This window comes from Copadichromis virginalis, linkage group LG2 (assembly GCF_057382275.1).
Source record: "Copadichromis virginalis isolate Kocher_CV1m ecotype Utaka linkage group LG2, C_Virginalis_male_GT1.1, whole genome shotgun sequence".
In the NCBI taxonomy this organism is placed as follows: Eukaryota; Metazoa; Chordata; class Actinopteri; order Cichliformes; family Cichlidae; genus Copadichromis; species Copadichromis virginalis.
In genome coordinates, this window is record NC_140619.1 from 37,649,318 (window position 1) to 37,663,625 (window position 14,308).

The 14,308-nt window shown below is 40.5% G+C and overlaps 1 protein-coding gene across 3 annotated transcripts in view; it reads right to left on the reverse strand.

Annotated features, from left to right (window-relative positions):
* enox2 (ecto-NOX disulfide-thiol exchanger 2) overlaps window positions 1-14,308 on the reverse strand; it is a 194,353-nt gene that overhangs the window by 57,619 nt on the left and 122,426 nt on the right. For all 3 annotated transcript variants that reach the window (XM_085433758.1, XM_085433765.1, XM_085433771.1), the window contains one exon: window positions 4,756-4,887. In XM_085433758.1, the coding sequence (XP_085289884.1) occupies window positions 4,756-4,887 (132 nt within the window). The remainder of the gene's footprint in view (window positions 1-4,755; window positions 4,888-14,308) is intronic.

The following is a 14,308-nucleotide window of genomic DNA, read 5'->3' on the forward strand; positions in this document are numbered from 1 at the left end:
ACCGAGAGAGTGTTCTCCCCATTGGTTAGAGGTGAAAATAAAAGGAAAAAAAGATGATGTACAGTCATGATGGGGAATCAATAACTAATCCACCTGGATTTCTTCAAAGGCAAAGGTGCCCTGGCAACAAATGCTGCATGACAGCATAAGTCTTTGATGAGTGTGTGTGCCTCCTGCTTCGTGTTCAGAGATTTCATAAGAGTTCATAATGAAACGGAAGAATCTAAATTTACCAAAAGAAACCTCTACGACAGAACTGAACAGTTTATGAAAGCTGAATGCACATATGTATAGTGGCTAACCTTGAGCTATTTTGTCCTACTGAGACAGGCAAAGAAGATGGTTGTGCTCAAGTGGATCCACTTGCATGTTTTTTTTCATGCTTTGAAATTAGTGGAAAATGCACTGGAGGAAAATGTAAAACTCCTGACTGGAGACAGATGATAAGACAATTTGCACATTTCAATATTACATATAATTATTTTTGTGGCGTTTATCTGGTTGAGAAAGCATCAATTTCCATTTCTGTACAGCCTGCTGACAGAATACTATAAGTTAGCTGTCAGCTGTGTATTTATTTATTTATTTTTAAATAGGGTTCGAGTCCAGATGTTCATTGCAGAGTAATTGAATAAAGTCTGAGTGTTTAAGAATTTACTGGGATGAACTCCGTTCATAAAGAGCAGATGAACAGCAGATCTTCTGATTTGGCTCAACCCATCACCCTTCTGAAATTTCTTCTGACATCTAATGTTTCACTCTAATCGAGATTTAAATGCTTTGAAAACTGAAGCTAAACCCACCACATGGCATTTGCCTGATGAAAACTCTTCCTAAGGTCGCGTGGGTGTGAACAAACAACACTTGACCAACATCTTCACTCCCTTGCTGGTTTATTGCACCTCTTGGAGTGGAATAAATTACACCTCCCTCTCTCAGCTCCATCAACATGATACTGCATGAAGTCAGTCAGCTCGCATTAAAGGCAATCAAAATGTCAACATGCAAGCTATAATACAGCTAAAATAATTTTAATATTAAATGAAAGCGTTATTGTAGAAGTCACACCCATGATTGCCTAACCAGTAAGAATGTGGTCGGATGAAAGCACATTGATCAAACCATTGATCAATGTGCTACAAGCCTGGTAAAATATACCTAAGAACCGTACTGAAGTGTAATTAGCTACTTCCAGTTATACACTACCAGTAATCTTTTATGATGGAGCTGAACTGAGGCACAAGTCTAATGAGACAGCAGAAAACATCTGTGTGGGTGTGTCGGCCTCGAAGCCATTCTTTCATACACACGCACAAACACACAAACACGCACAAACACACACCGTTTTCCTTCTTACCACATCAAAATCAGGTTGTAAGATCGACCTGAGGCAAACTTGTCTGAGCGTCTGACTAAGTTTAAAAGCAGTTTAATTGGCCTTTCTCACAGCAGACATTTTCCTTGGACACACAGGTGCGGCTAATAACACTAATTGCTGCATTCCATCTACAGGTGCGAGTTTCACGGATCTCATATTGTGCACCCTGGATTACTGGTACGGGCATCATTAGTGTTTTAGTTGTGTGCCTTTTCTGCTATGAATTTAAATTACTGCTCTGAAAAGGTCTTCAACTGCTGCAAATAAAGTTCCAAGAGAGAATCTCAGTAGGGGGCCATCAGTCCGCTTCACACATACACTTCAGCTGCAATATAGACTCTTGAAAAGATGTGTTTATGTCCACCTTCCAGCATTGGTTTTCATCTCAAATCTGTGTTGTTTATTCTGACTGAACCAGAGTCTGGTTTGTTTCCCCCTTGAACTGATTTGTTTGGGGAAGATCTTAAAACTGCATTCGTAGCTGGATGTTGACCAAAATGACCACCAAGTACACCAACTGACTTCGCCAGTTTAGGCTGAAAAGCTACCAAAGGTGGGTGTTTTGCAGAAAATACAAACCTTATACAGTCAGTCTTCCAGCAGCTAGCTGGAAAATGAATTAAGGGCTGACCTCCTCTGTAAGCAAGTACATTGCTCTCTTGCCATTTGGTTGGACAGAACCGTCTTCAAGACCTCATCCCTGTGTTTACTTTCCTGATGCTGTCCCAGAAACAGAAGGAACCAATAAGCAAAATGAATGTTTTTTGGCTGACTCCGTAAACAGAAATCAAATCAAGGAAACATGTATTTTTCATTCTTAGTCAGCAATATGGAACTTGTCTGGGATGGTCAGATCAGTGTTAAAACTTTCAAACAGGCAAAATCTGTCTGGTTTCCATCTTTATGAGACTTTTTTGGTGTCACTTCTGACTTCTCTTTTTCTTTACTGGAAAGACTTCTACTATATTTGAAATACGCAATGCCTGCGTCTGTGTGTGTTTCCCTTAATATTTCCCGAGGAGTGCATTTGGAAGACAGTTCGCCTCCAAGTGCATATACACACACACACACACACACCAGCCTGGCATATTTCAAATATGAAAGTGCATTTCAGCTAAGAAGTGGGAAGTGATTTATAAAAGGCTTTAGGGAAAGGCTTTCAACTGAGAAGAGAGAAAAGACATGGCAGAATAACTCTTCAGAGATGGAGAGTGGGAGGTTGCTGCTGAACCTAATGTTATAGATAGCAAAGCAATCGGTAAGGCTGGATATTTTAGCGGTAGATCGGGACACAGTAGCTCAACCTGGCGCATACAAAATGCACTTTGAGGTTGTAAGAGTGTGGGATAAATGAGCAAATAAATGAAATTTCACCGTTCTAATCCCCAAAATGGAGAGGTTCCAAACAGCTGAAGCAGCTGCTTTTAACACTAGCATCCCCAGGCTTCTACCTTTCATGCACACGTGTCAGGTCAAACACAGATGCAAAAAAAATCAGGCCACTGTGCGATGTGTTCACTGCTACAGGTACACATGTGGTAAATGCAGACGACAGATACCGTGGCAGTGCCAGGATTGTGAGTGATTGCTGAAAATGTTGAAATGTACTCACTCACTTTTTATTATTATTTGTAAATATGTGTACAAATGGTTGGTTTTTTGTACTGTTTTCATCAATAAATGTCAGCAACAAAGGACATACAAAGGACATGTGTTGATTTCTCCCTAAGATGGCAAACTGAAACACTCCACTCCCCCACCCCCTCAATCACTCACCCCCACTCCCCTCCCTCCAGAATTCCTAGGTAACGACCTAATATACATATGAATGACTCCAGCATTTGACTGACTGCTCTCCGGCTTTTAAAGGTAGAAATGCAAAATGATGACTCCGCGGGGGTCTAAGTTAAACCAATGACTGATTTGTCGTCATTGCTTGGTGCTGAGCGATAATGCAGCAGGTATAATACAATACATGCCTTTAGTGCTGATACTGGTGTATTTCATTAAAACAAAGGGAGAAACTATGAAAACATGCGTGAATGTTCTTGTTTGATAAGCTGATACAGGTGTTTTGTTTTGTGTCCTAAGGACTAGTTCGGTAATAGTGTTTCATATGCATCCTTTAATGCATGTAATTAATGGAAAGCAGAGCGTACAGAAGGCCATCGGTGTCAGCGTGTACACAAATATATAGGCATATGTGAACCTGCATTTTATCAGTACACAGCCGCCTGAAAAGGCCGCAAGGAAACGTTAACTTGCTAAAGGTGGAAGACAAAGAATGACCGATTACAAGTCACCTCAGCATACATTTGTTTTTTAACAGTTCTTTTATAACTTGCATGAAGCACAGAGTTTGAAAACAAAAAAAGCTCCTTTTAACTGATCCTAGTGGGACTGAGTCATATCAGCATCTGTCAGACAGACTTTGCTTGTGTGTATGCCAGTTTGAAACAGATTACCAGCCTGCAATCCCATCTTGGTGACTCAGCTCATGCCGTTTAAAAAAAAAGAAAGAAATATGCTTACTCTAAAATGACCAGCGTAGCCACACTGATGACAATCCACTTTGCTCCACAGCAGCAGTCAATCCACACTTGACAATGCAGTCAAAGAAAAAGAGCTACGAATCCACAAAGGCCCCACTTCACACATGAAATGTCATCTTTTTCGTTCTTACAATGACATTAAAATGCTGTGCTTGAGAAGCTTTGGAGGCGAACTCCAGGTAAAAAGTTAGATTTGCTTTCGTATAGCACTTTCCTTCCACGTAAAACGCTGTTGCCCATTGGCACATACATGAATACATCAGTTTGACGATCCCACACACTTAAACACTGATGACACTTCCACAAGAAGAAGCTGGAAATCTGACCAGTGAACACCTGATTACAGGTTGACCCGTTCCATCTCCGAGCTACAGCCGCCTACACGCTGCCTTTTCTTCTCCAATTTGGTTTAATAATCTCATTATTTTTCCTGTCTTTAAAAGGAAAACAACCAGAAGGAAAACACTGTAGCCATGATGAATAAAATAATTATCAAGGGAATGGATTAACAACTAGAGCTACATTTCTGAAGCAAGCACTTCAACATAAATCACCATTTTAGATGAGAAGAAATCAGGTAATTATGCCAAAAATGCAACTGCAATAAATGCAATAATTCAATTCAACAAAAACAAAACATACTTGGTGTTGGGTCACCAATATCTGGGAACTGCAGACAGCAAAATGATGTTTCCAACATGTGTAAAATCAAACTGATGCAATTCAACTGTGTTATATGAGGACAACTCCTCCCATATTCATATTTCATGCTACAGAGTCACATTTTCAACACAAGATTGGTTCTTATATGGAGAAATCTGGTACCTGGCATGAGTGGCTGTCCAGTTATTCCCATGGGAGGCATCCCCAGGTTATTCATAGCTGTCGCCCAGGCGTTGGGGTCTGACATCGGCATTGTAATCGAGTTGGAGTCCATTGTCATGTTGCAGATGCCTTCTGCAAAAGGACAAACACACACAAAAAGGGATAAGGAAAAGCGTCAGCATCAGTCAAGTGACTTTCAAATCACCATGACAAAAAGGTAACGGCAGAAGAAGAGCCATGTTGTGGTGAAGACCGAGGTAAACGACTGTTTTTAAGTGTGCAGCGCTGTCGTGGCATGTCTAGTTGCCAAATTGTTGCTTTAAGTCTGTGTTCTGTCTGAGGCGAGGAGAGGCGAGGCTACCGTGACCCTGCAGTCAGTCTGACCACAGTGATTTCAGCAGCGCTGTCACAGAGAATCTATTTTTCCTCGTGTTGTCGTTTGTTCAGTTGGTGCACAGAGGTTCAACAGCCTGGCCTTTTGACACATTCTGCCTCTGTGAGTGTGCTGAAATGGCGCCAGATGCCTTAGAAAGGCACGAGGAGGAGGGGGGGGGAGAAGGAGGACACTCGCACATATCAACACAAAAATGTACACCAATAAGTTCTCCAATGAAAGATCTGAGCTTTCTTTTGCAACCAGAGTAAGAAAATAATAAAGGCTAAACCAAGATTATCAAGGCGAGGAGCATAAATCCTGATTCTATCACACGTTTGCCAGGCAGTCTGCTACTAAACCTTGACAAGCTGAAAACTCTCCAACTTAGAAGGACAAATATGCACATTTCATCTCAAACAGACAACTCCAGATCTGTGGTTTTGCTTCCAAGTGTTGCATAATAAAGCATATTCTGGTCACCATAATAAAAAAAGCCAACATGAACACAAACCAGGGACCTATTCTCTCCATCTGCAGTCCATCCAAGAGCCCTAAATGCTTCTGAATTCTTTCCTCCGGTTGACCTTTTTCTTTCTGACAGACCTGTAAGTTGCTGTGGCAACAGTCCTAATAATGAGAAGAGCTGTAGCCTGCACATACTTCACGCCTCAGAAGGTCTGTGACAGAGCTGACTGTGGTGCTAACTGTCTGCTCCGCGTGCACGAATGTGTGCGTCTGACGAACAACAACTGCTATATTGGTATTCCTGGTGTTCAGACACAGCTGGGAATGTGGAATAATGCCGTGTGCCTCTTTGCTTTCCTCTCAGAGCTGCTAATTTCAGACCCGTCTGCTGTCGCTGCCATAGAGAGGCCCGATAAAACCCACATTGTGTGTGTCGCTGTGATAATGCTGCTGACGAGGACTTCACAGGCTTGTTAACTAACACAACCCTATTAACTGGGGACACTTTTGAGGCGTTAGAATAAAGGAAGAGAAGAGTGGCTGTGAGCTCTGGTGAACAGCTGTGCTGCAGTTTACAGTACAGAAACCTGCAGTGCTAACACAAACACACACCCAGGGCTGACAGGTGACAGCCTCAACCGAACAGAGTCCTCTTGCCTGGTTAAATAAAAACTAGCTTACAACATGGTCTTTTCATACCATACAGACGCAGACTGTTACAGACTCAGTGGTGGTCTTTTCCGAGTTTCCTGTGATGGGTGGGGCTTTGAACAAGAGGGGAGAACTGCAGGAGGGCTTTCATTTTTCTTTCTAAATTTTATTTTTTTGCCCAACACTCTAAAAAGTACTTTTAAATCCTCACTAAAGGTCAGTGTACTTCTTGATTGTGGTGCTCACATTCAAACTATCATGCATTTGACTAGTTAGGTCAAAGAAGTTAAAGTATCAAGTGGCAGGTCAAGTAAATTCAGCTGCAGTAGCCTGTTCCAGTCTTTTGCTGCCCATCCTGCATCGAACCACCCTGCTATCCACTGTCTCGGAGACATACACTCTGTCCTTCATAAATCAATTATATTTTTCTGACTTGCATCCCCTGTATGTCAATATTTAAAGGAATTTTAATTTTGTTATGACCCTAAGGACAGGCCTTGGCTCCCCCTGAAGCAATCATCCTACACCATCGCATCGATGTAAGTGATCTTCGGGGAGAAACGGCAAACAGCTGCTGAAGGATCAACACAGGGAGACACATGTGTGAGCACACACCAAGAAACAGATAAACACAAGTTCACCTTGGCAGAAAAGAGGAAAGGGAGCCTGGGATAAGGGAGCCAATAACAGAATCAATGTTGGTGAAAACACGGATTAGAGCACTTTGCTTTGCAGCCAATTGTCTGCATGGAATAAAAAGTGCCTAAATAACTCACAGAATCTAAGAGTATTCATCAAGGTCAAATGACTTGGGAAAACTTATAGCAACTTATATACAGTTTCAGCTCTTAGCTTAAGTAACATGTGTGCACCACATAAAGCTGAACATTTAATATCTAGGATGACACAAATGCCTAATATACTGAGTCCGGTTACGAGTGTCTAGCTTCAAAGACAGCAAGGCCTATTCACAGCATGTCCCCATGTCTTCCAAAGTAGTGACATCTTATCTGATTTGATTATTAATCACTAAATTATTATCCAAAAAGGTCCAAAATTCACAGCAACAGCTTGAACAACTTAGATGAAAATTGGGAAGGTCAAATTTCAAAAAAGCTATTTTCTTTTACTTTTACTGCATAAAAATGATTAACAACCGCTTTGTATTCTTACTGATTTGTTAAGCAGCAAAACTCAAAATGATGACTGCATGCTAACAGTAACAAATACTAATGGACATGCTGTGAAAAGACCAACATGTGTGCACCTCCACATCACTATGACACATGTCTGTATTACGGATTTTGCCAGTGGCAATTAGAGCAATAGCGATTTTGATTCAGCCGGGGTCCACCCGTTCCAAGTCTTTCCTGACACTCTCTGCGGGCTGTGACCAGCTTTTAGCTTCGCTAAAAGGTCCCCCAGGAGGCAGATAGGAAATTAAGTCATTTAAAGGCCCATTGGCCGTAAGCCCCAACAGCAGGCACAGGGACGCTGGGGGCCATTTAGTCTAAAATGCACACGGTTTTAACAGCTAACTACAGGTTTATTACAGCCCCTAGAGAGTGAACTCAAGAGGGAGCATAAAAGATACGGAGCAGAGACAAAAACAGAAAGAACAGGTCACTTAATAGATGTGATGCTGACGGAAGAGTAAAGTAGAAAATGGAACCGAACTTCAACATTGCACTAAATAAAGCACAGAGGACTGATGATAGTCATTACCACAAAGCAGGAACAGCAAAAACCCACAATCATGTATTATATTATTCCATTGCTGAACACAAAGTGGTTGAGCTGACAGATAAGCACATTTAAAGTTCACTGCATGTCCTCCAACCAAATGAAAAACCAATACCCCAAATATTTGTTCCACACTATGTTCTGACTTGTTAGTTTCAGGCAAAACATTGGAAGAGAAATCTGCCACTTTCCATCAAGAATCATGAGTACAGTAACATTTACAAGGAAAGAAAAAATGACTGCCCTAGATGCCTTTAATGCAGAAGACGCAATGTGCAGAACAACTGATACATCTTTAACCTAAACCTCTCCCGAAGTCTCCTGAGGTCTGTGTGTTTATCTGCAACTGTCTCTGAGTATGTGAGATAAATAATAAAAAAAACTACTTCATATGTGAAAAATACTTAGAGCCTAAAACCACGAAGATCAGACTTACGCAATAGTAGAAAATCTCCTTTTGAGGACAATTTGTACGACTTTATCTTTGATAAATTATGAAAACCTTCTCAAAACGGATAAATCGGTTCATAAAGATCACGATTTTTTCAATGACTTACGTGACTAACATACACAGGCACATATACGTACAGAGTGTGTGTGTTTAATAATGCATGACTGCCCTTCTTTCTGCGTCTTTGATCTGTTAATTATGATAAAACTAGTAGGGGTCTGGTGATTAGTGGTAGCAAAGGCAAAAATGCCCAGAGTGTTATACTGCACTGCGTCTCACTTAGGACCCAAAAAGAGGACAACAAAGTGAAGACGTAAAGATGACAGACAAGGCCTGAAGACAGTCTGGCCTCATGGGGGGGGGGAAAGGGGTAAGAAACTCCCTGTGCTGTTTCCCTTTCAATCACCTCGGTGTTTCTGATACATAAAATCATTAATGAGAGACGAGTGCTGAGAGAGAGTCTCAGATCTGTTAGGTTAGTTTGACGTTGTAATCATTTAGCACTGCTGGTGATGTCGAGACAGATATTTTTTTGTGACTGCTTATCCAACTTTTTCTTTCAGCATCTTGCACTTGTGTCCATGACTTTTTCCCAGACATTAGCTTTATTTGAAGAAAAATAAGGAGAAATATTATTTTACAGCAATACAAAAGCCAAACCGCCTTAAATACAGACGCTGTCTGTCAAATAGCCGACTACAAACTACAAGATTCATGGTGCTGTACGGTGACGTAGGAAGAAATTTCATCACCCGGCAAATGTGAATAAGAGGCAACCTCAGGCATTGTTCATTGTAGGGCTGCCACAAACGATTATTTTGATAGTCGACTAGTCACCGATTATTTTTGCGATTAGTCGACTAATCAGATCATCATCCATTAGACGTAAAACTACAGCTTATTGCACCAGCAGCATCTGCTCTTATATAACTATCATTAGCTTACAGCTTTAAGTGTTTAAGGTCTGTGCTAACTAAAAATAAAGACAAGATGATAGTTTATTAAATTTTAATGAAATTTGCAGATTGTTTCGGTGAAGTTTAATAAACTCCTTGCTATCTAGAATATAACAGGACACTGGAGTATATTCTGGAGCATCTCACACTTCTGATGATCAGCTGTCTGCTTGAAGTTTATTCAGCTGTGTAAAAACTATAACTTTAATCTCAGCCAAACTGATTTACTCAGGAACAAATAAAATACTAAAAAAAAAAGCCAAACAATAACATTGTTAAGTTATCTAAGTGACTCATATATATTTAACCTGAGCAGCGAAAGACAGCGGTGGGTTTGAAAACGATTTGTCGGGAGTCCGGTGTTCTCACAGCGCTAGTGAGCCTAGCCCCCGGCTCGCTAACGAGCTAGTGGGTAACAGACGTCTCCGAAAACGTCGGAGCGCTTTTGAAAATATGTGGTGTCCTGATAAACTGAGCAGATATTTGAGGTTTGCACAGCTACATTCTCGCCTGAAAATATGTTAAACGTTTATTTTGTGACCCAGAAAGAATAATAAGAGTAACATTAAAACTAACTAGCTGCCGCCATTGTTGGAAACTGCGCTGGGCCGCGCTATGAATTCTGGGACACAGCTGCTTCTTCTTCTTCTTCTTCTTCGGGGTTTAACGGTAGCTGACATCCTTGTACATGCAATGCTGCCATCTTCTGTTTCAGTCCGTTATTACACTCTTAAATCCTGCCACTTATTCCTGCGTCTTTTGTGATCTTACAAAGCTTCAAACGACGCGTCGACTATCACTCTCTTACCGTATACTACTAAATCTCCATTTGCACTATTTGCCTATTTTGCACCACTATGCCTTCTTACTTGAATATTGTATATTGTATATTGCATAGCTTTTTTTTTTTTGTTATACGTAAAATTGTATTGTATTTATTTAAATTTTTACTTTTTAATTATTTTATTTGCATTTTTCTAATCACTAGGGTTTGAGAGTAACGCAATTTCTATTCTGTGTATGTCCTGTACATGTGGCAGAATTGACAAATAAAGTTGACTTGACTATTAAATCAGTCGTCGACGATTTTGATAGTCGACGTAATCGTGGCAGCCCTAGTTCATTGTACAGAGGGCTAAACAGCCTTAAGATTTTAACCATAATGCAGTGCTGCTGAAAATAGGTGTTACAAAATACTCCCAGCAACTGACTGCAAATAAATTCATTGCAATTTGATGGCTGAGAGTGTATCTTTGTGTCCAACAGGTGACTGTGGGTTTAGTGAGGTGGTGGCAGCGGAGGTTGTCAAATCAAATTACGGACTCTAAAATTGGATTGGAAAAACTAACCCCAACACTAATTCTCAGCAGAGGTGAAATTCCAGCTCCACAAAAAAATACTAAGAGACCAATGCATATCTAATGACTTATGCATAATGTATATTATAGTCCAATCAAGCGCTCACGCTTATAAAGACTCCACTGCTTAATCAAAGTGCAGGAAATACTACTTTCTCTGCAGAATTTTTAAATAAAAAGGCATTTCCTTATAAAAATGTGCCAATTTTTAACTGATAAAGGAAAACGGGTTCGTTGTTCACTACAAACCACATGAAACTGTCGCCACAAAGCAAAGCACAAACAGTCAAACTGCAACACCCTTATGTACTGATGCTGCATAGATCTTCCCTTTTAGTAAACGGCTTCTTTTATATAATATCTGTAAGACTACAAAGTGTTGTTTGCTGTCTCCTCTGTTTGTTTGTTTTTTTTTGTTGTTTTTTTTTTTTTTTTCTCCATACAGGTGACCCAGGAGTTCTTTTTTTTTTTCTCTCTCTTCCCCCCCCTTCTCACCGTCTCTTCTCCCCTTTGGTTTTCTTTCTTTCTCTCCCCCTCTTTCTCTCATTCATTCCCCCTGTCCTATTTATTAAAAAAAAAAAAAAAAAAAAGACAAAGGATGAACTGAAGCTCTGCCATCACGTAATGTCGCATACTGCTGTTTCTGATGTCATTTAGGGAAGGAAAAAAAAAAAAAAAAAAGACTACAAAGTGTTGATCATGCGCTGACCCATAATAACGTAAGAATCACAGTTCCATATTTTCATTCTAGCTATGAATTACAGTTATTGTGCCACTGCGAGCACACTAGTGAGAGCAAAGACTCAACAAAAGCTGCTATTGTTGCTAATATGTTTGTAATAAAAATGATAAAACCCATGCTTTAATTCGCTCATCCCAACAAGTCATCCACGCTGAGAGTAACTGGATAATACTGTTGACATAATAAACCAACAAATTACTGCTGCTCTCTCATGACTCCAACAAGCTTTGCTCAGCAAGTACAGCTAAATGCCTAATTTCAATTCCCCAAATGAGTTTCATCGCTGGATTTGAAATGGCTCAATGCTGCTGTTGTGTCTTTTAAGAAAATATTGCATGATTAGACTGCGCTATGAAGCAAAGACGCCACACTAGCGCACATCGGGGGGGTTGAAGAGCCATAAACCCACAATATGACAAGTGGCAATGACTGAGAAACAGAAACAGACGCGGTGATGCACAGTGGACATCAGCATTCATCTCACTAAAAGAGGTCTTTCTGAAGACTTCAGTGATAGGCATATTACTTATAGTAAACAACTTCAATGTCTACTTCCTTATCTGGAGCTATTTTTATACAAATAGAGCAGAGGCCCTTGTGTTTGCGTCAATGTTGTCAAGGAGAAACATCCGTTCCTGGACGGGAGCATGGCTCTTCCCCTCCTTATCGGGTTGAGAGAGGTGACAGACAAGAACAGATTACTCCGACATCTCGGGGTGGGGTAAGAGGGATGGGAGATAAAAAGCATGAAAGAGAGAAAAAGAGAGATCACAAACAGAGTAGAAACATCAATATTATCAAGGCATTTCAATAATGCGATGGGGGCTGGGGCCTCTATCGGATGCTTGTAAAGTATCGTATGTCTCTAAAGCTGGCGCTTGGTAAGGAAATCAATGAAGACTCTCTTCCACACTTTCTTTGGAAGTTCCTGAAATGTATAATTTACTGGTTTGCATTGTTGGATGAAATTGTGCAAAAGCTTCAAACTCACAGTGCAGTTTCCTGCAGTGCTTTCCCACATACACAGGTGATTCTGAACATTTTGACAAATGATTTCGTTGTTGCTTCCTCCCAAAGCTTCTGGGCTCTGCCTCTTCTCCCATACAATCCCCTTGACTGCTAGCTCCTTAATTACTGCACCACAAAACAATATCTGCCGTCCAATAAATATCAGACTTCTGAGGAGCCTGAAATAAATCAGAAACCATAACGCTGGCAAACATTTACAAACAGCTGCAGAACAATTCCATATCAAAGTTACCCAGGTCTGCTGCTGTAATGGTCCACTTGCCCAGTTCTTACTGAAACTAACATTTTCCCTATGTATTGACTGACGACAACTCTATGAAGGAAAAATTAAAAGCACTAGACAGAAAGTTTGGGCAAATTATACATTTTAGCTGGAAGGGTGCTGACCCCGTGAAGCGGCCTTGGATTGGGGTAGAAAGTGGATAAACGGATGGATTTATGGATGGCTGGGAATAAATACAACAATCAAGTTTTTCCCCTTCCTCCTCTGCCATATACCACTCAGAAGAAGTCATTCTTTGGCAAAACATCAAATGCACTGTGTTACTTTGGAAGTTAACGCACAATCGATTATTCAGAATCTCTTTAATCATCACAACTGAAAACATCCTTAGCTGAAATATTGCTGGAAGCAGAAGAAGTGCTGCAGGCCTGACTGGACGCAGGAGTAAACTGACTGTAGGACTGACTTTAATGATGAAACAAAAACAGCTGCTGCTAATCTGTAGGAATGATGAGCTCTGAAAGACAGGAAGTCACTTTAATGAACATATCTACAGAGAAAGCCAACATCGTTCTGTCCACAATGACAACAGTGTGGATTTGCCCAATTACAGAGAAGCAGATTATTTTCCTGTATTTCTGTCACACCTGGGACAAAAACACGAGACAGCTGGGAAATCTGTGAGACTAACATTAGGAATGGAAGGTAGGGCTGCGTCTTCCTTTTCATTTCTTGGCCTATTAATTTGAACATGCACAATGAATCACTGACGCGATATATAATGTAAAACTCTATTGCCAGCTTATTAATTTAAACATGAACAATGAACAGTGAAGCACTACATTAAACTGTATAAAGGCTGACGCATGGCATACGCAATGTTTGTGAGGTGCATTTCATTCCAGATACCTATCTGGCATTTAGACGGCACCCGTTAAAAAACACCAAGTCCTAGATCTCATTACTGAGTGGAAGAAATGGGTTCTCATTTTAATGTGCAAATGATGTACAGCGCCTATTCCAGTGTCCTGGAGAGGGTATGAGCGACAGCGGCAGAGACTATGAATCTGGAATATTTTAAGCTGGCCGAGCTGTCACGTCGTTAAATACTGATTTGCGAGTAGGTAATCTAATGGTACAGATGTGAAGAAACGCAGTAATACAAGAACATCAATCTCAAGGAGCGAGGTGTAATAGGCAATTTGCTCATTTCAAGTTGTGCAAAAGAAAAATGTGAAAATGGTATTAAATCCTCCGGGATCTGTGCCACCAATTTATGTGCTACACAAAGTTAAGTGCTTAAATAACAAACTACTTGAACCAGATGAACTATGCTTCACCCTACATGCATTTTCTCTACGCACAATGAGGGTTCATTACAACATCTTTTTACTTTTGTTCTCATATTTCCACAAATAGCGGGCAGGGCATATAATTATTTCCTCTTTTTAATTTAGGATATATGCAGTTTTACATGGAATGAAGCTTTGACATGATGGGTTTGCATTTGCCCAGTTAAAGTTATCATGTTATAACTTTAACGGCCACGGTGTCTAACG